Source organism: Melanotaenia boesemani, chromosome 10 (assembly GCF_017639745.1).
Source record: "Melanotaenia boesemani isolate fMelBoe1 chromosome 10, fMelBoe1.pri, whole genome shotgun sequence".
NCBI lineage: Eukaryota > Metazoa > Chordata > Actinopteri > Atheriniformes > Melanotaeniidae > Melanotaenia > Melanotaenia boesemani.
The window spans coordinates 28,066,335-28,089,211 of NC_055691.1; the positions used below are offsets into that span (position 1 = coordinate 28,066,335).

General features: G+C 38.6%; 1 protein-coding gene across 1 annotated transcript in view; it reads left to right on the top strand.

Annotated features, from left to right (window-relative positions):
• Positions 1–648: 648 nt before the first annotated feature.
• ptprq (protein tyrosine phosphatase receptor type Q) overlaps positions 649–22,877 on the top strand; it is a 44,731-nt gene continuing 22,502 nt past the window's right edge. Inside the window, exons 1-31 of the mRNA XM_041998215.1 lie at positions 649–729; positions 863–988; positions 1,081–1,225; positions 1,328–1,612; positions 1,691–1,908; positions 2,400–2,580; positions 2,867–3,241; positions 3,345–3,650; positions 5,656–5,949; positions 6,055–6,354; positions 9,062–9,192; positions 9,659–9,788; positions 9,881–10,034; positions 10,134–10,240; positions 11,108–11,205; positions 11,621–11,789; positions 11,950–12,210; positions 12,333–12,493; positions 14,834–14,945; positions 15,663–15,771; positions 16,942–17,056; positions 17,982–18,051; positions 18,153–18,352; positions 18,490–18,718; positions 18,830–18,958; positions 19,044–19,190; positions 19,352–19,512; positions 21,346–21,826; positions 21,944–22,105; positions 22,246–22,425; positions 22,546–22,653. Of these exons, the coding sequence (XP_041854149.1) occupies positions 685–729; positions 863–988; positions 1,081–1,225; positions 1,328–1,612; positions 1,691–1,908; positions 2,400–2,580; positions 2,867–3,241; positions 3,345–3,650; positions 5,656–5,949; positions 6,055–6,354; positions 9,062–9,192; positions 9,659–9,788; positions 9,881–10,034; positions 10,134–10,240; positions 11,108–11,205; positions 11,621–11,789; positions 11,950–12,210; positions 12,333–12,493; positions 14,834–14,945; positions 15,663–15,771; positions 16,942–17,056; positions 17,982–18,051; positions 18,153–18,352; positions 18,490–18,718; positions 18,830–18,958; positions 19,044–19,190; positions 19,352–19,512; positions 21,346–21,826; positions 21,944–22,105; positions 22,246–22,425; positions 22,546–22,653 (5,689 nt within the window). The 5' untranslated portion in view covers positions 649–684. The remainder of the gene's footprint in view (positions 730–862; positions 989–1,080; positions 1,226–1,327; positions 1,613–1,690; positions 1,909–2,399; positions 2,581–2,866; positions 3,242–3,344; positions 3,651–5,655; positions 5,950–6,054; positions 6,355–9,061; positions 9,193–9,658; positions 9,789–9,880; positions 10,035–10,133; positions 10,241–11,107; positions 11,206–11,620; positions 11,790–11,949; positions 12,211–12,332; positions 12,494–14,833; positions 14,946–15,662; positions 15,772–16,941; positions 17,057–17,981; positions 18,052–18,152; positions 18,353–18,489; positions 18,719–18,829; positions 18,959–19,043; positions 19,191–19,351; positions 19,513–21,345; positions 21,827–21,943; positions 22,106–22,245; positions 22,426–22,545; positions 22,654–22,877) is intronic.

Below are 22,877 nucleotides of genomic sequence, written 5' to 3' on the forward strand. Positions count from 1 at the left end.
AATAAAAGCTTAGGACCTGATTATTGCTCGCAAAGTTTTTTTTTTTCTTTCACTGGGGGCTTATATTGAAAGCCCACCACACTTCTCATCAATCTCTGCTTCCTCTCGTTCTTCTCCCACATCCAAATCCCACCTCTCCTCAGGACCCCTGCGCTGAATCAGCCCCCGGTTGTCATGGTGAAGTGCTCTTATACCAACAAAGACATGCATATTCTCTCACTCTTTCACTCCTCCTCCATTCAGAAAGGCAGTCGTCTCCTTCACATGAAGCTTTTTGCGGGTAAAACAGCTATTACACTTTGACTTTTTGCTGCGCGCTAAATTCAAAGTTCAGGGTCTTAGTACAAAAGATGTAGAAACTGGCAAAGATTTCTCAGCAATTTAAGATAACTGGGTAGTTGTAATTCTCTTCCAGAAACTTACCTTCTTCCAAATGAAAAGAAAATAGATAAGTAAATGCAAACCGCTAACTTGACGTTCAGCTGTGCGTCAGCGACTCAAATAGCATGGGACTTTCCACAGCTTATGTTTACGCACAGCTGGTTTGAGTTTTCCTGTGAGTCTGCCATGGGTGAAAGCAAAGCTCGCATTTGTTTCGCGTCGTGGAAGTGACAGTAAATGTATCCTCGTGGTGGATAGGTGACTGATGGATAGTGTGCTTGGTGAGATGCATTTACATTTTCAATGGCTCTAACGGACCGTCTGTGGTTACTCTCCAGTTTATGTCAGGTAAGATTAAGGCCTGCACAGATAAAATTCCTCTAGCTGCTGCTCTTTTTTCCCCAACTATATTTATACGATTTTGTTCACATTTTGAACTATAATTGCATAATGTAAACAAGTACTCTTTATCCCCCTTCAGGTAGTTTTGCTGACCTGTGAACAGCTTTTACATCCACTGGAGGTTGAAGTTGTTTTTGAGTCCTTCCCTATCAGTCAGGACGCAGACAGCTACACAGTCACCTGTAGATCTGCAGGTAACTTTCTGGTAAGAACAATAACAACCCTGTTCAGTATTTTATGCTTCTGTATAGCATTTTATTTTTGGTTGAGTTAATCTCTCGCTTTTTGTCTTGGCAGATTCACACAACAAGCATTGATAATTCAGCATGCTCAGCTGACTGCAGGATATCCTTGCAAATGACTGAGGACGAAAGGAAGTATAACATTGTGCTAAAAGCCAGCAGGAATGATACCTTGCTGGAAACAAAAACTTTTGATTTTAGTGAGTGTCAAATTCTACGTCTGTTTGACATTGCTGTTGTGGTATTATATTTGTTTTGTGATTTATTGATGTTAAGATCTTGACCCTTGTTTGTCTCCCCAGTTCCATTGTCCTCATCCTCCTTTCATGTATTCAGTACAGCTACTACTGTCCAACTAAAATGGACCCTTCACAGACAGCAGAGCATGTCCACTTTGACTCTACACAACATGCACACGCAATCTGTCATAGAAGTCTTTAACATAAACCCCTCAGAGGTGAATTCCAGGCACACGATACAAGGTCTTCAGCCTGGTACACATCTCAAGGCCGAAGTAACGGTGACTACATTTCTCAAACAACTTGGTGTCACCTTAAAACAGAAACTCAGCATTTTTCTGGAAACAGGTATTGTAAGCATTTGCTTTACAGAATCAAATGGTTTGATTACCAGCTGTGAAACTGATTGCAGGCATCTGTCTCCAGCTCAGTGTCCACAAGGCTGGTTGGCCAATGAGAGAAGCTGCTACAGTGTGAGAAGATCAGGTTTGAACTGGAGTGATGCGCAGCACAGCTGCACAGACCTGGTAGCTGGAAGCCACCTGGTTAACCTGAAGACCCCAGAAGATCTGCTGTTTGTATCTTCATACCTCCTCGCTGATGACAACCTGCTACTGCTGTGGACAGGACTTAATGATCAACAGGTAGCATGTTTTAACTGAAAGCAAAATTTTGCCTGAAAAAAAAAGAAAAAGAAATAAAAGAAACTTTGACAAGCAGCACATCACTTCAACTTCCTGTAGAGTGTTAATTAGTTGTATTAGGTGTATGGTAGGACACAAGTTTTAGAAAAATTCCACCTATTTAATAATTGTTTCTGTTTGTCACACTTAATGTCACACAATCCCTACTGGACACTTTCAACACAAAGGAATGTGTATAAAATGTTAAATGATACTCATTGTGGGTTCTTTTTTTTTTTTTTTTTTTAATGCATGTGTAGGGAAGTTTAGATTTTGTTCATTGCTAGAGTAAAACTATCTAGAAGAAAGTTCTGAAGGACTTTTCCACGTGAAGCTGTTTGCTCTGTAAACTGCAAAGCTTCCAGCAGTAGTCACTCCTTCAAGAGGGGGTTTGTTTTTGATCCTGTAATGACATTGAGCCGAGACTCATAATTTATCTCCTCATTCCACAGAAGGAAGGTCACCCTCTCTGGTCTGATGACTCGCCTTATAATCAAACAAACACCATGAAGAGTCTTCTACCAGCCAGTCAGACAGACTGTTTTGCCTTTCAGAGGAATGCCACAGGACCAGGATACTTTCTAATGCCATTCTTCTGTGACATTCCCTTACCCTTCATCTGCCAATATCAGAGTAAATTACTTGTGCAACACATCTTTATTGACCAGATTAAATACTGTGCCTACAATATTTAGGTATCCAGCAACATAGTCTCTGACTTGTATAAAAGATTAATGTACTTTTTTTTTACAAGATATTTATTTTATAACTTGGAAGTGTCACATAATTTTCTGCATGTATTGCTTAGTCTCAAGGTAGTTACACCTGATACAAAATACTCAATATAGATTGTTGCTGGTTATTGCTGTCTCTTAAATGCCCTTTAAGTTGCTAAGATGTTACACTTTCCCTTTCACAGTTCCTTCAACCCCTGCTTCATTCTCATTTGACCTGGTTCAGGTGACAGAGCAGCAGGTACAGCTTCGCTGGAGTGACCTCTCCCACTTTAACTTACCTAATCTGTCATCATTTAAGATAATACTCCAGTATCAAGAAAGGGAAAATAGCAAGCCCGGTTATATTGAAGAAGATGGATGCAGAGTACCAGAGGAGAAAAAGAAGACAAAAAGCCAGAAGAGTTCCAGAAAAATGATCAGGGTCCCTATTTCCCTCTCACTTAGAGAGGTAACCTTGACAGCTTTATCTCCAGGGAGCATCTACTCTTTCACCCTTCACGCCTCTCACCCTACTGGCCTCAGCTGGAGTTTGGGGAAAACACTTATTGCGTACATGAGTAAGTCTGATGACAACTTTCCACACATGTATAAGACTGAATACAACCAACAGATAATGCAGACAAGTACTAACTTCAAATGTTTGTGCTTTCCTTCTGTCAGGACCTTCTCCTCCACAGAACATTAGCATTGGCTCCATTACAGCCAGTCAGATTAGGGTCAACTGGATGCTGTCAGGTGCACAGTGTGTAGCTGGATGGACATTTGCTGTACACTGTGAAGACATGATTTCGAGGCAGGAGAGGTTAGTTAACAACATCTCCAGGGTGGTAAGGGCTGATGGGATGCATTTCTACTCAGCTGTGATTGGAGGACTTGAGTCTTACAGAAAACACAGGGTTGAAGTCTTTACAGTTACACGCCATGGGATTCGAAGCTGTGGACAGGTGCCTCTGACTTTACAGACCGGTAAGTGTTTACTGTACTAGGTTTCATGTCCGTTTACAAATTGTTTGGAAATTTATTGACGTCTATTAATAGAAATGTACTATCAAAAGTTAAAATGACAGTTAACATTCAATATTTAATAATTTATCTAGTGAGAATTTATTTGAAAATGTCAATAATTACAATATCATTAAGAAGAATAGCAACTAGTAAAATGATATTACAGATTTGTAGATTTGGAATGATTTCACATTAAAAATGAATGTTAGATGTCTGTAACTGAGTCTGAATTGAGGTCAATGGTAAAAGCTGACTGTAGCAGGGCAGCACACACACACACACACACACACATGTACGGTTTAACCAATTAATAAATGTTTAACACGACCAAGACATCCAGCCATGGCTGTCTGCTTCCATCTACATTTTCCCTCTCTGGGCCTTGGCTACTGCAGATAAAGACAGTGATGACACATGAGGAACAGCTGTGCTAATCTGTCTCACCTGCCACTGCTCCCTGAACCACAGCTGAGCCAGAGCCACACACACCACCACACTTACCAGTAGTACTAAAGTTACAGTAACCAGTTAATAGTTGATAGAGCAAGTAATGAACTGTTCACAAGTTGGCTTTGACTTCTAGCCACTCAAAAGGCAAGTGTTGATAACAACACTGATACTGATTAAAACAGCTTTTTTTTTTTTTTAATATAGTTTTATGAAATATTCCACTATATTGATACTATTCACTTCATACTTTTAAGGTAGTATTTTTAAAAAAGTTATGGAATTTATTGGTTGTTGGAAATACTTAAAAGATGGGTTTTGAGAAGAAAAATGGGACAAGCCAAAAAGACATACAAAAGGCAAAATATGAGAAGGCAGCAATGATGATACCTCCATTGGGCCAGGATACGTAATCAAAATTAAATTCTTTGCCTAACTCCTTGATCATGAACTTTCTGCTTCTAAAATGTTTTTGAGTCCATCTTCTGTAAGTGTTTATCAATGGTAAAGTTAAAAAAATCCACTATAGTCATTAGTGCATGCCCACACTGTAGAATATCTGAACAAAAGTGCACTTACTGCAGTGTTGCCCCGAGGCAAAAAACAATAGAAAACACAGTTTTAATATAGAAGTAATAACAAAATAAGTCTTAAAGTGATCAAAAACAGTTATTTACTTGTTATTACACAGGAGCAATTTTTTTTAATATTCCACAACATGTTGAAAAGTTATGTGCATCTTGCCAAATCCCGGGAGGGCCGTCCCACTCCTAATTAAAAGGTCAGATGCACTTCAACTCCACATTTTATTGGACACACACATGTCTGGTGATATTTCAAATTTTTTACCTCTTCAAAAAAGTTAAAGGGGCAGTGTGAGGACCAGATTTATGGGTTGTTGCCTCGGCAACACCATGCCATAGAGGGCTAACATGTAACCATGAAACAAACTTGGTTTATGAAACAGGTTTTGTTATATTTTGTAGTGATTGTCTTTTGGTTTTTGTTATGTTTAGATGTTATTTAGGATTATGTGGCTTGAGAGGGGAAAAAGCTCATTTGATTGACTCACAAGGATTTCGCTGTCAAGATGAAATAAACATAGATATATTTTCCCATAATACATATTTTAGTAAACAACTATTTTCTGTATATCTGGCCGCACATAAATGTCAAAAGGTAGAGGCAGGCTATTTCCTGGTTAAAAAAACTATTTTGATGTTCAGTTATACGTCTTCACATCCAGATTGGTTGATATATTTTCCAAATGACCTGTCAGTGAATTATTCTGATTGAAATTTATTGATCTTGAGAACAATGTTTTTTTGCTAGGTATGTTTGTGATAATTATAATATTTCTATAGTTCTGTTATTAATAATGAAGGCATGAATGGCTAGAGGTGTGCTGATCTGTCCTTTCAAACCAGACTAAAGAAACTGTAGATGAACTAAAATGGTCAATGCATGACTCTTTATCCCAGGTCTGTTGACAGTAAATAATGCATGTTTTACCTCCTAGCGGTGAAGCCTCCTTCTGGTCTGGTGGTGTTCAGCATGGGGACAAACCTGTCACTTTGCTGGTCCACTCCACCTGATGATCCTCCAGATGGTTATTACGTCACATCCCACCCACTTAATAATCTTACTGCCTCTGTACTTTGGATAAACCAGTCCAGCTCTGATGCACTATGGGAAGACAAATCCATTTGTGTTTATCTGGGAACATTTACTCCTGGTCAAACATATGAAGTGGGTGTCATGGCTTTGAGGGGAAATGACAAGAGCGAGCTGTCCAGTACCATCCACACCATAGGTCAGATGGAGGGAAAAAAAAACTTCCCATGTTGATGTTCGTTTTTACTCACTGAAACATTTTCTAATGTTCCTCTACTTTTTTCATTTGTCTGTGTTTGTGTAGCTCCAATGCCAGTGCAGGTAGCAGTCCCTCTTTCTGTGGGGACAAACTATGCACAGCTATTCATTCAACTTCCAAGGGTGGGGCTGATTGATGGAGTCAAAGTGTGTGCCTGTCCTGGAGTTTGTGACAGTTTGTGTAAGGGATCATGCAGATATATGTGTGACTGGCATTCCCTCCCTGCTGATGTTCCTACTGTAACCATTAACAACCTTAACCCAGGATCACAGTACCAACTCAGGGTATACAGCACCACCCGACAGCAGACAGGACCTCCTTACTACACCAACCCCATCAAAACAAGTGAGTTATCTGTTTATGATCAACATCTAAGCCAACCCTTCTTTAAAATATTAAGATTAACGGAAAATGTAATCAAATCATAGCATTATGTGGAATTGGGGATTTGAAAGTTCATTTCAACATAATGACAAAAATAAAAACAAAAATAAAATGCATGACCCAAAAAATAAAGAAAAGGTATAAAGGATCCCCAGGAGGAAAACACTGGAGTTAAAAAAATAAAAACAAGAATAAATAAACTTAGAAACATTAAGAACTGAGTGACATAAATAAAAATACAGATAAAGGAGTTCAGGAAAAAAAAAATAAATAAAATAAAATAAAAAAAATTTACTTGGGTAACAATAAAACAATAAACAGTAAAACAATAAAGCAGAAAGCCATTTAAATAGGTGGTATAAATGATAGAAAAATATATGATTAAATAAGTGAAAATCTAAACAATAACATAAAATTAATATATAAGCTAAGCTAAAGAGAAAGGTCTTAAGCCTGTTTTTAAAAACATCAACAGTCTCTGCAACCCTGAGAGTCTCTGGCAGGCTGTTCTACAGTTGAGGCCTGTAGTTGTGGAACAAGGCCTCACCATAAGCCTTGGTTCTGACTTTGGAAACAACTAAAAGGCTGGTACCAGAGGATCTCAGGGTTCACTAGTGTTCATAATCTAAAAGCAGGTCTCATAAATAAGAAGGCCCAAGACCATTAAGACATTTATAAACAACTAAAATAACCTTAAAATTAATCCCAAGAATTTGGGGTTATTTTGTTATTTGTGATGAGATTTATGAAGTAGAGTGTTCTGGCCTGTTTAAGTGTATTATTGTAGATTTGGAGTTCATGTTTTTCTCCTTTTCCTGTCTGCTCTCCTGTACTTTCTTTTCAGCTTTCCAATTTACTCATTTCTCCATGGTGTTTTGGATGTTCTTTTGAAAGTTTTTGTTTTAAGTTTTGAGTCAATATCCTGTTGTTAAAATTACCTACAGTAAAATCGCATGATGCAGGTAAAATCTGAGCAGGAGTTTGGTGTAAAATGTGAATGAAATTTGCAGCCACTTCAGAAGTAATAAATCATTTCCTCACAGTTCTCACCGGGGCCTCCTGTTGGATAAAACTGGTGATGTTAAAAAACACACAGTAGTGGTCTGACACAGCCAGGGCAACAACAGAGGACACACCAGTGGAAAGGCCATAGGTTATGACCAGGTCCAGGGTGTGTCCTCTGTTGTGAGTAGGCACAATGATAGGCAGCCGTAACATATTAAAAACCCCCAACATGGCAGAGCCAGCTGTAACATCATCTGTGATTTAACTGACAAAACTGATTATACACAGCCATTAACAAATGTAAACACAGAGTTAAATTATATGGCAGATTTCTGCTGAAACAGATCAACACAATCTTGTCATTTTTGTTGATTATTGTTTGTGACTGGGCCTGATTGTTAATAAAAAAAGAAAGGCTTTTTTTTACTCTACTGTTTTCTTCATGCTTATTTGGCTTCAGTTGAAAGCACTTTTCACTTTATTTTATGCAGATTGCATCATTCATTCATTCATTCATTCATTCATTCATTCATTCATTCATTCGCTTATTCCATGACGGGTTGCAGGTAAGCTGGAGCCTATCCCAGCATTAACAGGTGAAAGGCAGGGTACACAAGGTCTACATGACCAAGCACCTGAATACATCAGGGATCTCCTACAGCTCTACGTGCCCAGCAGGTCCCTGAGATCGAGTTATCAAGATCTGCTGGTTGTTAAGCCAACACGGCTGAAAACTAAGGGTGACAGAGCCTTTGCAGCAGTGGCTCCTGCCCTCTGGAACTCCCTTCCTCTAAGCCTGAGAGCTGTGGACTCCATGATCTCTTTTAAAAAGCAGCTAAAAACACATCTTTTTAAACTTGCTTTTACTTAGTTTTATTTGTTTTTATTCTCTGTATTACTGTCATTTAGTGCTTTGTCTTATTGTTAAGCACTTTGTGATTTTTATCTTGAAAGGTGCTATATAAATAAACATTTACTTACTTACTTACTTACTTACTTACCCTGGACAGGTCGCCAGTCCATCGCAGGGCCAACACATAGGGGACAAACAACCCCTCACACTCTCACTCACTCCTAGGGAGAATTTAGAGTCATCAATTAACCTAACATGCATGTCTTTGGACGGTGGGAGGAAGCCGGAGTATCCAGAGAGAACCCACGCATACACGGGGAGAACATGCAAACTCCACACAGAAAGGCCATTTGCATCAGTCAAATTTAAAATGGATTCCTCCCTAAAATTGGCACCACATCACTGCTTCTTATTTTGAGTGATTTAAGGGGATATGATCTAGAAATGATAGAGGTCTGCATTGTTAGACCAGACTGTAAGACTGTAGGACTGCATTATGCATGATTGTGAAACAGATGTTTCTTGTATGGTAGATGTGTCTCTTTATAATCTATTGTTATAAACCATTGAACATCTTATTTTAAAGTCATTTTGTGGCAAGCTTGTGTTACAGAATTTATTTCAATTTTAAATCTATTTAGGAAACAAATATGTTCAATTAAGTTTTGATTAACACATTTTTAAATAAACTAAATTAATATTTACTGTAAGCTGAAGGACTTGCTTGTCTTAGCTGAAGGACATTAGTATTTTTAGTATGTTTGAGGAATATTTACAGTGTAGACTGTGGTGTATGATCTGTGGTTTCAGGTCTGGCTCCTCCCAGCAGAGTGAGGGAAGGACTGGTGACGGAGTCATCTGTTGAGCTGCTTTGGGATGCAGCTGAAGGACAAGCTCAAAGCTATGAGGTTGTTTGCCTCAACTGTGGTCACTCACTTAAGGTAAACAAGGAAAATATAATGTAATATGTCATTTTCCTAGTCTCTTTAAGAAGCAGGGGGCATTTGCAAAAAGCACTGAAGGATCCAACAATATGAAATCAGATGCACAAAGCACTAAGTATTTTTTTAATACCTTATATTTAAATACTGTATTTAAAATAATTGTAGGGAGATTATTTGCATTACACATTTAGGGAGAAGACTATATGTTTTGCAGAGCTGTGCTATCTGTTCACAATCAAATGGCTTATGAATTGCCTTAAGAAAGACACTAATCAACAGTTGCAGGCTGGTTGTGGGCACTTGCATCCATGTTTTTTTTTTTTTGTTTGTTTGTTTTTTTTTTATAACATATTAATTTATGCTCAAATGTAATCTTTCTTTCCTTCTAATTAGCGATTTTACTGCAGGACCTGCAATCATGCAACGAGTCGACTTCATTGCGTATTTGAATTTTTTGCTGCAGGTTCAGAAGGTGTTCGGTCAGAGTGCAGTGTTTTCTAGTCTGAGTCCAGGCTCACTCTATCACTTTACTGTGCGGACAGAGAAGGAGTCCTTCGCTGACAGCTTGCCTGTCACAATCAATATCACTGCTGGTAAACACACAAACACAGAAACACTCACAGAAACACTCTCAAGCACTTCTCCATCTTTCATTTCTAACATGCATTTGGTTTTAATGTGGCAGCTCCAGGCCCAGTGGAGGTCTCTCTTGTCAATAAAACCACATCATCCATATGCATTAGCTGGAGTACAGCCAGGGGTCTGGTGAACACACACATCCTGTCAATCAAAAACAGGACATCCATTCAGGAGCTGATCATTTCTAATCCAGAGCCCAGGTCAGTCTCACCCTTGTCAGCCTCAACACAAATTAAAAGGAGTTCTGGTCAAAGTGTGTGCTCAAAAGCTCTTATTACTGAAACTATGTGCATTAACAGATTATATAGCTTTGAAGACCTTGCTCCTGGAAGCCAGTACACCATTGAAATGATTACCACCAGTGGGGAAAGACGAAGTAAACCCACTACTATAATCCTTTTTACCTGTGAGTAAGCTACATGCTAACTGTACCAAAATGTTGGTTCAATTTGCACCTCATGGGCAGATGTTTAATATGTAAGAACATCCATTTAATTGAAGAATTATTTTGTAAGGAAATAAATAGTCAGAAATGAACAGAGAAAATTAAACCACTGATGGTCATATATTACATTGAGATTCAGATTTGTATAATTTTTATTACAATTTGGTGACAACACAGAATCCTGTTTATGCATAATCAGACATTTCATTTTGGGCTTTCTGTCCTGATGTTTTGGTGTCCTCCTTGGCCTGCCTGTATGTTTGCTTTAGAGTCATTCATTTAGTTTGTACGTGAACTATATTTTTAGACAAAAATGAATGGGAAGAACCAACATTGTTCTCTATACTCCAAGATGAAAGTTCTTCCTTAAGGGATTTTATAATCCTTTATATTGTTTCCACTGGTGCCATGTTTCCTGTCGATCAGTTGTCTGCAACAGCTATCTAAACTCTGCTAGCATTCTCTTTAGCTGTACACTCTTTTTCATATTTAAATGCAAATTAAAGGTAGATGAGGTTTGTATCACAAAGCCAAAATGTTTACTTATTAAATCATTTTTTTTATTATATCTGTGTTTTATTTTATTTTATTTTTTATTTAGATACAAATTTGAATAAATATCCTTTTGGTTTGTCAATTCCATAATCTTTGCCAAGGAATGCACTATCTCTAGTAGGCTACTGTTCAGTTTGGATTCTCATGTTTTGTCATCTACAGCATCTCTCCCTGCTGGTTTAAAAACTGCTGACCCATGAAAAAATATTATAATTGGAATATGATTAGGTGTAAGTATGTGGTACCACCTTTCTATGTGTTCTTATTTTCCAGCTCCAGAGGTGCCACAGGATGTGAGTTTTTCAGAGCAAGCTGTAACATTTGTGTTTGTCACCTGGAGCCCACCACCAGGACAGGTAGAGAAGTACAAGGTAAGATGTGCAGGATCATGTATCTGTGTAGGATCACATCAACAGAGAAAGACAAGGTATGGTAGATTATTATGTCATAACCCCATAAAGATGTCTATACAGGAACAAAAATACTCCATAACAAAAGAATGTCACTTAACTAAGTTGATGGTTACTTAGCAACTGCTGTTGGAACACAAAAGATTAGGTTACCAACCCTTTAAAGATATATGACCTTCAGAGAGCCTAAGCCAGGAAGAATGACCGAGCACATTACAAGTGCACAAAGCTTAAGTCAACAAGTTGTTTTTTTAACATATTTTAAAAAGAGATGTTAAAAACTTAAAGGATAAACAAAGCTAAATTTATATTTAAAGTTATATTTTTACTGTCATAAGTTGGAAGGTTCTGAGATCTTTGTGTTTTCTTTTTTCAGCTTCTTTTTGGCCTGCTGTCATTGGACAGGAAGTCATGGATTGAGGAGCTTGTCCGGAGCACAAGCTATGAGATCAGGGATTTGATCCCAGGGTCAGACTATGGTGTCAGTATTCACAGTGTGCTGGGTTCAGACATTAGTCAGGCAGCAAACAGACAGTTCAGCACAAGTAAGAGATGCAAACACACAGTCCAAAACACATTGCCCTAAATTCTGCAGCTTGTGATGTTTACTTAATCAGAAGATACTTCCCTCATAACAGGAAACAGAAAAAAACAACTGGTAAATCGTGTAAGCTGAACTTCTAAAACTGTAAATATGTCTTTCAGGTCCAGCAGGAATATGTGCCCTTCGTTTAGAAAACACAAACTCTTCCTCTGTCACTGTCAGCTGGGTCAATTCACCTGGAGAGTTTGACTTCCACAGAGTCACTGTGGCCAATGCTTCAGTCACAAAAACACTTACAATACCTAAAGAGGAGCAGGTTGCCGTGGTTACAGGTCTGCTAGATGGTTGCAGCTACAACTTGACTGCTGAGAGGGTGAGAGGAGTGGCAGCAGGAAATGCAGCCTTTCTGACTGTAACCACAGGTAGATGATATTACAAGGTCAAACACTATTATTCCTACCTGGTCTTATCATGTCTTCAATAAATTACCAAAACTTTCCCCCACAGCTCTGACTCTGTCTTTCCCTTTTCTGTTCTTCTTGAGTGCCAACCCATGTGCGAGGGTTTCGTGTGGTGAATGTATCTGCACGTGCTTTCTCGATACGCTGGCAGCAGGCAGTGGGGTGTGTGGATCATTACCAAGTGAGCCTGCTACCAAACCAGGGAAAAGTCATATTTTACCCTGCACATGACGGATATATTCAGGTACACACACTGTTTTGAAATAAGTACAGATAATGTAGTGTAAAAATGCAAACAAGTGGAAAAGTACAGTTTACCTAAATACCATCAGGGCAATTAATAACTGTCATTGCTCCATTGTTAGAGCTGACACTGTGTCTAAATACTGCATCAACAAAGCATGCACAAATTCTCAAACATATAAAAGCACTCCTCCCATTCAAAGAAGTCCCACCCTGTACCAGCTCTTTGCGGCTGCCAGGTGTCTGATACCCCCCAAAATGTAACCTTACACACACCAGATTACACACACACACACAGACACACACAGACACATAGAATACTGAGCACAGAGTTGAGTAACAGATCTCATTATTTATTAAGTTGCCCTCATGAGCTCAACCCTGAATCATTCATTTGCTTAAGCAGCTCTCCCAAGAGAGGCATACAGTCAAGAGGTAGAGCATTAGCCTTGTGCTAATGAAAGAATCCACTGCCCTAACGTACTAACCACTAAAATTCAGGAATAACTCAAGACCAAGATTTGTTTTCATCCAGTGCCTGGACAACTCATCTTTTTTGCATTTTATTCATGCCAAGAACCAGCCTCCAGACGTGGAGTTCCTCTTGTTCTGCTCACAGGATTGCCTGTAGACCACTTCTAACTTTAACAAACTAATGCTGGATGCAGATACTGGTGATGCCTCTACCCTGCTGTGACTAAACTAAAACTAACTCTGGTATCCAGCATGGCTCTCTACTCAATCATCTTGTTGCTTGCATTCTACCTTGGACAGGTGCACTTACAGGTAAGAACCTAACTGAATATCTGGCACTTACCCACATACTCTTCATGTACATAACATGACTGCACTAATCCTTCAGCCAGTTCTTGTGTAAAAAAGAGCAGATGCAACCAAATAAATAGAGATGCTGTTTATGTTGACTGCATGTACACACAGATGCAGAAAATGCTTGGTCATATTTCAGGATGCATCTTAAGGTGTTAGCATACTGCCACCACCCAATACACTGAAGGCTACAACATGAACTCTACCCAAAACGTTGCATTACAGAATACACTGCAAATATGTTTCAGGCATAAATATACAAGCAGGTGCAACTACAAGCTGTTAACCATTCATTTCCACCCACCTTCATACTGATACAGATGGCTTAGTAGAGTGGTGGTCATTCATTCATACATTACATAATAAAAAATATGGTATATAGTCACATGTAATTTGTCATTCAGGGTATTTTGAGTGTTGCTTATTTGTTTAATTGTTAAAGTTCATGTAAACTGGGTGGAACAAGGCCAAAGTAATAAGAGCCTATTCAGTGTTTGTGCTGATCTAGATTGCTTTCTTTGAAATAGGGAAAATAGGTCATTGGCCTTGGCAAAAGAAACTGTCCTTAAGTTTATTCTTGCTGCTGTTTAACCCTGTCTTTACTGGAGACCTTGAGCTGTAGCTTTTTTGTTTTTTACATTTTAATATATATAAATGCAGACTATGCCATTTCTCTAAGGCTTCCAAGAATTCCACATTGATTGAGAGGCATGGCTGGTAGCTGTGTCTACATACCTTGTGATTACTGTTTTAATAAATTAAGTCAACCTTCCTTTGATAATTTTTTCAACAGGTTTAATAATAATACTGCCATGGACTTGTTGTCATAAGTATATACTATGCTCTCTAATTTATAGTCACTTGTTGCTGGAGACCCACTATGTTTTGTTGTTCAGTTTTGGCTTTCAGTTTTAGAGCTATTACAGAGTTTGTCTTTTTTCCAGCTGAAAATTTACAAAAATGAATTGGTCTTAGAGAATTTTTCAGATTTTTCAGTGGAATATTGAACTTCTTGGCTTTTGGAAATGGTGTTAGACTGAACTGTTGATTACAAAATATTCTTTTCAGTTCATAATATGATACTGAAGAAAAAAGACCAATAGTTGTAATCCCACGCTTATATAGATTTATAAATTCTGATGAAACTGAGCTGAGAACAGAGCTTCATTTGTTCCTGATTTATTTCATAACCAAATCTCACAAAATACCATCTGGTAGGTTTTGTGTAATCAAAACAACAACAATCAGATACCTCCTGCCTCCGCTTTCACACTGGTTGGTCAAAACAGAGACAAAGCCTAAACAAAGATGCAACAGCAAATACCATGTCTTGTATAAAAAAATGTTTTAATTGATTTTAAAATGAATAGTTAAATAAAATCTGGTTTAAAGTCCATTAAACAAAGACACACTTCAGTGAAGTGAACATTCTCAGCTGTCCGGTCATACATTCCTGCTGGAAGGTTTTGTGTGCACATGTGATGTGATGAGCTGTGTTGTGCTCCTTCCACAGGTCAATGTGGTGAATGTGAGTCCAGGGACACAATACACTGTGACAGTCACTGCAGCCTCCTCTTCTAACATCAGCCCTGGAGTCAGCCGCATGATCAATACCAATGAGAGTGGTGAGACGATCACTAATGTCACAACACACACTATGTGTGTGATAAAGCACATTTGGACTTTTATCTGCTATGTGCCCTGCTGTTTTATTTAGTCACTGTATGTATGGTATACACATGCACACCCACTAAAGAAGGGCACAGAAAAAAGTGGACTGGTGTGTGTGTGGGTGAGTGTGGGTGTGTATACTTCCTTTACTCTTTAATTCCTTTTAGGTAACTTAAGCCGGGGCTTTTGAACCACTGGATGAATGGGTCTGCAGTGAATGTCAGTGAAATGCCACTGCTGTGTGAAGCCTTATTCATCAGGGTTCAGACTAAAACAAGTTCTTGAAGGCCACAAACACAATACACACTCCCATACATGCACACAATCAGAGAAGCAGTCCACCAAAGACAACAGTGCCGTTCTTCAAATTAAAGTGGTACTTTTAATCGTTTGGTGATTTTGTTTGAATGTTTGTTTAGGATTTTAAGTTTTTTAATTTCATTTAATTTCATTAATAAGAAGACTGGAAGCAAATTCTGCTAGCTGAAACTATTTTACCCAACAGACTGAAAAGATTGGATAAGACAGTAGACATATGTTGAACCATCAAAACCATTTGGCTCAGTTGTTCATGGTTAGCACACAGCTGTTATTCCAGGTGTACTGGGTAATATAAAATCTTCTGGTTACTGGTGTTCACACTCCATCACACACTACCCACTCTTCTTTAGTTCCAGGTTCCCCTTTAAGCCTTGAGGGAGAAGCTGTTGGCTCTAATGGTATTATGCTTTCCTGGATCATGCCAGCCGATGCAAAAAATATTGATGGATATGTCATCAGGTAATTTCCTGTTGCATTACACTCTGAAGTATGGGATTTCCAACCATAGAAGATGCATTCAAAGTCTAAAGTTCTGCAGTGGAACCTTTTTAGATAAAGTACCAAGTAGTATCAGAAACAGTTTCGTAAATAATTTGCCCCGCCAGAGCTATTTTTTAAAATATCTCAAAATTATCTCAGCTGCATTAACTATTTATCAGTATTTCGTTTCTTTTGTTGTAGTTTGAAACTTTGTTTAAGGGCAGCATATATCATGGGCTTTTTGTGAAGCTGTTTACATATAACAAATCACATTATTACTGCCTCTGTGTTTGCATTATAAAGTAAATTGACAAAACGAAAAATGTAACTTTTCAACTTGTACTTGATAAAATAGTCTATTTTAGAAAAATAATTAGCTTACATTAACAAATGGCCGGTTCAGAGCAAAACACTGAAACAGATTTTAACCAGTAAGTATTTGGAGGGGAATACTAGGGCCAGCAGCAGCAGAACAGCTAATTTAGAACGCTAACATCAGTCAAACTATTGACATGTGTTATCTCAATACTTTCAAGATATTTAGACACTGTAAGATCGATAGTTTCTATCCAGTAATAATATAAGACACTCATGTCAGATTTGCATGACCTCACATTTGCATGAAACCATGCAAATGTGCCGGGCTGAACCCATCTGAGGCCTTCACAGCTGAGTTCAGTCACATCTGTGTTTTACAGCCAACTTGATTAATAAATGTTGAAGGATTTTTTGTCTTTTGAAACAAGAAAGAATAAAGGGTGCGCTAGAGTTATGAAAAAGATGGCGGAAGCGAATTTTAATTTTACTTCTTAATAAATGAAAAATAACACAGCTCATATCTAAAATGGCCCGATTGATTTCCTTTTGCACAATGCTGCATCAGATTCAACAAACAAATCAGTGAAATGTGCAATAAGTTAGTATAAATGCAGTGTCAAAAAATGTGCAATGGTATAAAAAACGTGGCATTGATATAAAGTTGCATGGATCACAAACCAAGTGAGGTACAGTAACTTTCCACCACTGGCTGTTCTGCATCTGAAACCACAAGTTTGTATATGTTTTTCTGCATCACTCAAACCCATACTGTTCATAAGTAATGAGTTGGGATGAAAGTATTTCAAATGTGAACTTTTTTTTTTTGTGTAGGTACAAGGAGGTGTGTCCATACCCCGATCTTGCTTTCACAAAGGTGACTAAATACCTGGACATACCTGAGACTCTGCTCACTGACTTCACCTCAGGCTCTACATACCACATACAGGTAGAATAAATGATTAATGATTTAAGATTTAATACGGCATGTTGGAAGATGATGGAAAACAGTAGAAAAGTAATATATACAAAACAAATACAGTCAATACAACTGTTGGCTAGGGGTGTGTATTAATCTTATTATTCAATAGATACACACCAAAGTAACAACAACCCCTTGTGTCTCATAACAAATATTGCTGGAAACTGTCCTCGTGCATTATCATGTGAATGTGACAGAGATCCCACAGGACTGGGCTATTCTCTTGACCTGGCTGAATACTGGTAATTGATCCTGATTGCATTATTAATTGAGTAAACAGATCTATGGATCAGCCCAGGCTGTTTCCACTGTCTGTTGTCGCTGAGCTTGAATGTGATCATGCTTATTAGTTTTCAGAATTCATTAACCCACAATGACCCTCATAGAAATGGACTTTGAGAGACTGACACACTTGCTGATTATCCTGCACATACTGCATTTTTCTGTGCATACATGCATGCTTATCCATGTGTGTGTCGCTGTATCATACTACTACATCTTCCCTGCAAGTTGGCCCTGCAATCCACGTACACAGTTGCTTACAGGTTTTCTTCCTAGATATAGCCTACTAATGCTTGTCATACTCTAGAGGCAAATCTTGCATGAGGTCGATCATTTGCACCTCCTTTTTCAATAAGCCAAAAAAAATATACAATATATCACTCCTGTCCACAGAAATTACCTTGTTTGATGAAAGCTCTCAGAGCTAGTGTTACTTTTTAAGAAAAAAATAGCAGAAAATCTTTTTCTGTCTTGTTTCAAGTTAGTGTATTCTGGTGATAAATATACAGTGACTGAGATTAGCATGTGAATGGGATATGGTATCTGCTCTATTGACTAGGATATGAATTAATCATAAGGAAGCACACCATCCATCTCTCTTTTTCTTTAGGTAGCAGCTTTGTCTACAGCTGGAATAGGAGCATTCAGCAAACCTTTATACATAAAGACAGCTGAGTCACGTGAGTACTTCTAAATATGTACAAGCTCTTGCAGCATGATCCCTGCATCCAAAATAAAAGTAGTGAATGAGTGAACTTGTGTTTCTGTGGATTTTCTGCAGCTCCAGGCCTGGTGACAAATCTGACGGCGTATGCTCATAACCACTCCTTTGTAATGGTTACCTGGTTCTTGCCACACCGCATCAATGGTCTCATCACAAAGTTTGCTGTCAAGGCGAAACACGCCCGTACAGGAAAGACAGTCCGCATACTGGAGGTCAACACAGAGGACATCATGATTGGAGCGCTGCCTCATTGCAATGTACTATCCCATTATGTCTTCTACATTATACTGTTATTTAAAGGTTGTGACATCATCAGAATTATAAATACTTCTTCAATGTTTGTCCTTTAATGCTTATCCTCCCATTTATGTCCCCCATGATTTTATACGTCCAGGATGCGGCTGAAATTTTGTCACGTGCAACTCTCAGTCCCTTGGAGATAACAGCATCATCTCCACCCATCACCCTCTCTGCTGTGCCCCCTGCAGCCTCTTGGCGTGTGCCCATATCAGTAGGAGTTGATCAGCTGCAGCCTTACACTGCCTATCTATTTGAGGTGTCTGCCTTCACCTCAGATGGAGAGGGACAGATAGCCTCCACTATGGTCCGCATGCCAGAATCAGGTGTGGACAAAAAAGAATTATCTTTTTGCTTCTAACACAAAGCTTTTTGTTCAGTCTGTGCACTCATAGGTTATCAGCATTTATAATGTCATCTGTATTTGTGAATGACAGCTCCAGAAGATCCGCCACAAAACATCTCCATTCTGAATATGACATCTAGATTCATTTCTGTGGCCTGGAATGCTCCCATCATCACCACTGGAAAGTTCACCTACATGCTCTACCTTTATGGACCTACAGGTTATTAAATATTGACTAAAGAATGCACCCATGCATATAAAGTTAATACTCTAACATAGGATTCACACAACTCATTTTTTTCCAGGTTTTTTGTATGAAAACAGCACTTGGGACATGCGTTTTGCCTTTACTGGTTTAACTCCCTACACAAGGTATAAAGTTGTTGTCCGAGCAAAAGCTGCAGGAGAGGTGGGTCCAGCTGCACAGGAGGTAGTAATGACACCTGCTGAAGGTCAGTGCACTCATAAAGTGATGTACTGACACATCTCTTGGATTTAGCTTAATCTCCGTAAATATTTTTAGAGCTATGAATTAACAACATCAACAGTGCATGCTCATATTAAAGGTTTATTTTGTTTCTCTGTGTATCTGTGTGGCTGTTTGTGTGAGTAGCACCCAGTGCAGTGCAAAACCTAATGGCCATGGCTGAGGATTCAGTTTCAGTTCGTGTGAGTTGGAGAAGCCCTGCCCAGCCCAATGGTCTCATAATCCAGTACAGGCTGCAGGTCCTAGTGGATGACAATTTGCTGCAGGACATCACCCTCACTGCAGAGGTTAGGCAGATGTTGCTGTCACCTCAGCTTTATGTCAGTCGCAGCTCAGCACTGTTAAAAATTATGTGTTATTTCTGCTTAAATTGTTGGGTGTCAATGAAGTGTTAATCATAATATACTTACCAGACATACTGAAGATAAATGGTCCAGCTGATATGATTTTAATGTGTAAATTATGAATAGCTTCAAGCTAGATATTTGATGAGGGTGATAATCTAATTAACAACACCACAATCAATTATAGCTGCCAAAAGTGATGAGGAGCTCTGTCATTATCCTTTTCGGTATGATGTGATATTAAAAACATATTAGCACCCTCAAGTATCATAATGGCTCAACAACTTCACCAGTTTGCTACTAAGCTTTAAAGAGTCAGCATTATTGGCCTACAGGAATTACAGATTAAGCAGAATTATACAGCTGCTATAAAGAATGTGCACCAATGTCATCAATGCACAGAATTGTGGGAGAAATCACTATTTTGGGTGTACCCGCCATCTATTTACATCAGTTCAGCAGTGACTTTCCTCTCTTTAGTCTCCGCCTTATTCGGAATTTCTGACAAGAATTTCATCCCATCATTTTTTTTTTCTTGGGTCGTGTAACCGGTTGCAGCAGCAGCTTTGTGATCAGCGCACAATAAGGTACCGTTTCTGTCGCAATGCAGTGAATGTTGGATAAACACATCCCAGAGAACAGTGGACTCCTTCAGAAACTTTTCCAGGTGGCGTGGTTTTGGCTGACTGTGGTTTGGATATAAAGAACAGTTTGGGGTTTATGTGAGCAGCTATGTCAGCAACATGTCAGCTATGAATGGGAAGATGAGAGAACTGGTGAGATGGCAGTAATGGTGGTAATAATAAGTTTTTCTGCATCGTAACGATTCTTCACTTCACTTCTCTTGTGAGCTTATCGCAGTAAGGATGTTTCAGCGTGTTTTAAACATGTTTTTAACAGTTTACTAGTGAAAAACCTGAAAGCGTTGATAAAAACAGTTGCCGGGTGCCCCTAAAATGGCAGAGAAAGGCGTGGTTACATCATGTGCGCATTCTCTATAACCACTTCCAGTATTTATTTACCTTTACATGCTGTGCTAGAAACATTTCTACTGCCAGGTTTTTTTTGTCATTAAGTTTATTATAAAAAATACATGTACATATATATCTACATCTGCAACACGTGAGTCATTTCTACTGCCCACCATCAGTAAAAATACTGACTGCTCTTGGGAACAATTTTAAGATATCTGTCCTAGATTATTTATGAGTGAACAGCAATAAATGTTTTTTTCCATCTTTTCTCCTCCTATTATTTAATATATGTAAATGCTCTAATGATCTAAAAATTCAGCAAACTTTAAGAAAGTAAAAAAAAACTGAAACAGGCAGGTGTAGGAGCACTTTAGTTTTTTTTTCTTTTTTTTTGTCATCCCAAAATTCCTAAGATTCATATTTTGTCCACATATGAAAAATTGAATATAAAGCAAGGAATCTATATATACTTTCAGCAGCTACAACAAAATTATATTGCCTATAAATTGATGTTTCAGTGTTAATGTTCTAATTATGTCATATCAAGTAGTAATTATCTCAGTGCTATACTTTGAATAATAACACTACACATTACTGCACCTATTTACTTTTACTTAAGAAGGATTTTTTATTTTTTATTTTGAAAGTACACATTGCTCTAGTGGTGTTTGTACTTTTTAAGTCACCAGTGTGAGTACTGCTTATACCACCGCTTACATATGATTTTGTGTCAAGTATTTATATATTTCAGAGCTGAAGAGCCAAAATGATTGAGAAAGAGTGCTATTCTTTCTTCCCTCAGAACACAACTGATTTATATGAAGATGAAACATTTCCTCCTGAAGTCCATAACAGTGCCAAGAGGAGTAAGAGAAATGCTCAGCTCAGTGTCATCACATCTCCACCGACTTTCACAGCAACCATTTCTGACCGCACACTGCCCACCAGCATGACTGCTTCCAGCTTCACACACTCTAGACATCAAAGCGTGGATCACATCGCTAACACTGATGCTCAACCAACTACTGACAAGCCCGAACCTGGTTATGATTCCAAATCTCAGTCATCTGACAGTACAGGCTTTAGGACTTCTGCTTTTTCTGTTACCTCTATGCCAACTGGTACGCTTCCACCCTGGCTGACAGACCAATCCCACATAGAGAAGGTGACGTCACACACCTCCACTTTAGAGGTGACACCAGGCCAGCTGCGCTTGCCTGTACATGATGCTTTAGTGACGGGGCACTATTCAACACGCAGTGCAGAAGTATCTGGAACTACAGGTGGGTTAGCATTAACTTTAAATGCTGCCTCTGGTAAGTTTTCTTCTACAAACAATCTCATAAAAAATAATGTGCTTATAAATCCTATGTGTCCCTATATCTGTATAAATGCTTCAGGTGTAACAGTGAGAGAGGAAGTAATGGACATTTTGTCTGAGGAGTTGTCTTACTTGGTGTCAGATCTGAGCCCTTTTACCGAGTACACATTCAGAGTCACTGCTTCCACCACTGTGGGAGAGGGTCCTGCTACAGATATCACAGAGAAGACCAGGGAGCAGGGTGGGTGGGCACTTTACACTTTCAGTAACTTCATAACTCATTACAACAAAAAAGTAAATGATGCAAGAACTTTTAAAAAGTATAAAATTACTAAGAATGTGTTTGCCTAGAATTATATCTTGTATCGTGCATGTCTCCAGTCCCCAGCTCTGTTCTTGAAGTGTCTTATCAAAACATAAGCTCCACCTCCATACTAGTGAGCTGGGTGCCACCGCTCACTCCCAATGGACGGATCACACATTACACTGTGTACGCTTTCAAACTGCCTGAGAATCAAGCCCAGATGTGGGTTTCTGACACCACAAGCATACTAATAACAGGTAGAGATTATTCTTGAAATATGACAATATACACCAACTGCTGGTCTTTGTGATTAATTTGATAATCTTTACAGTGCAGGTATTATACTGAATGTCTTTTTTTTCTCTTCTATTATGTAGATTTGGAAAAATACACTGGCTATAGGCTGCGTGTTGCTGCATCTACTGCTGTGGGAGAGAGCTCTCTGTCAGAAGAGGATGACATTTTTGTCTACACCTTGGAGGATGGTATGAGCTGACCGCTGATTATATACATGAACAAATACAAAGGTTAAAGCAATTATCTGAGTTGGAGTGGTGATGAAAAATGAATTATTACTATAAAAAGCCCTTGAGAGTGTTGACCATCACATTGAGCATCATCAAGAATTCATTTTTCAGAATGTCATACAATTAGCATTTGCACTACTGTGTCAAGTTGTCATGTTTTACTGCCATTGTAGTAAAAGGAT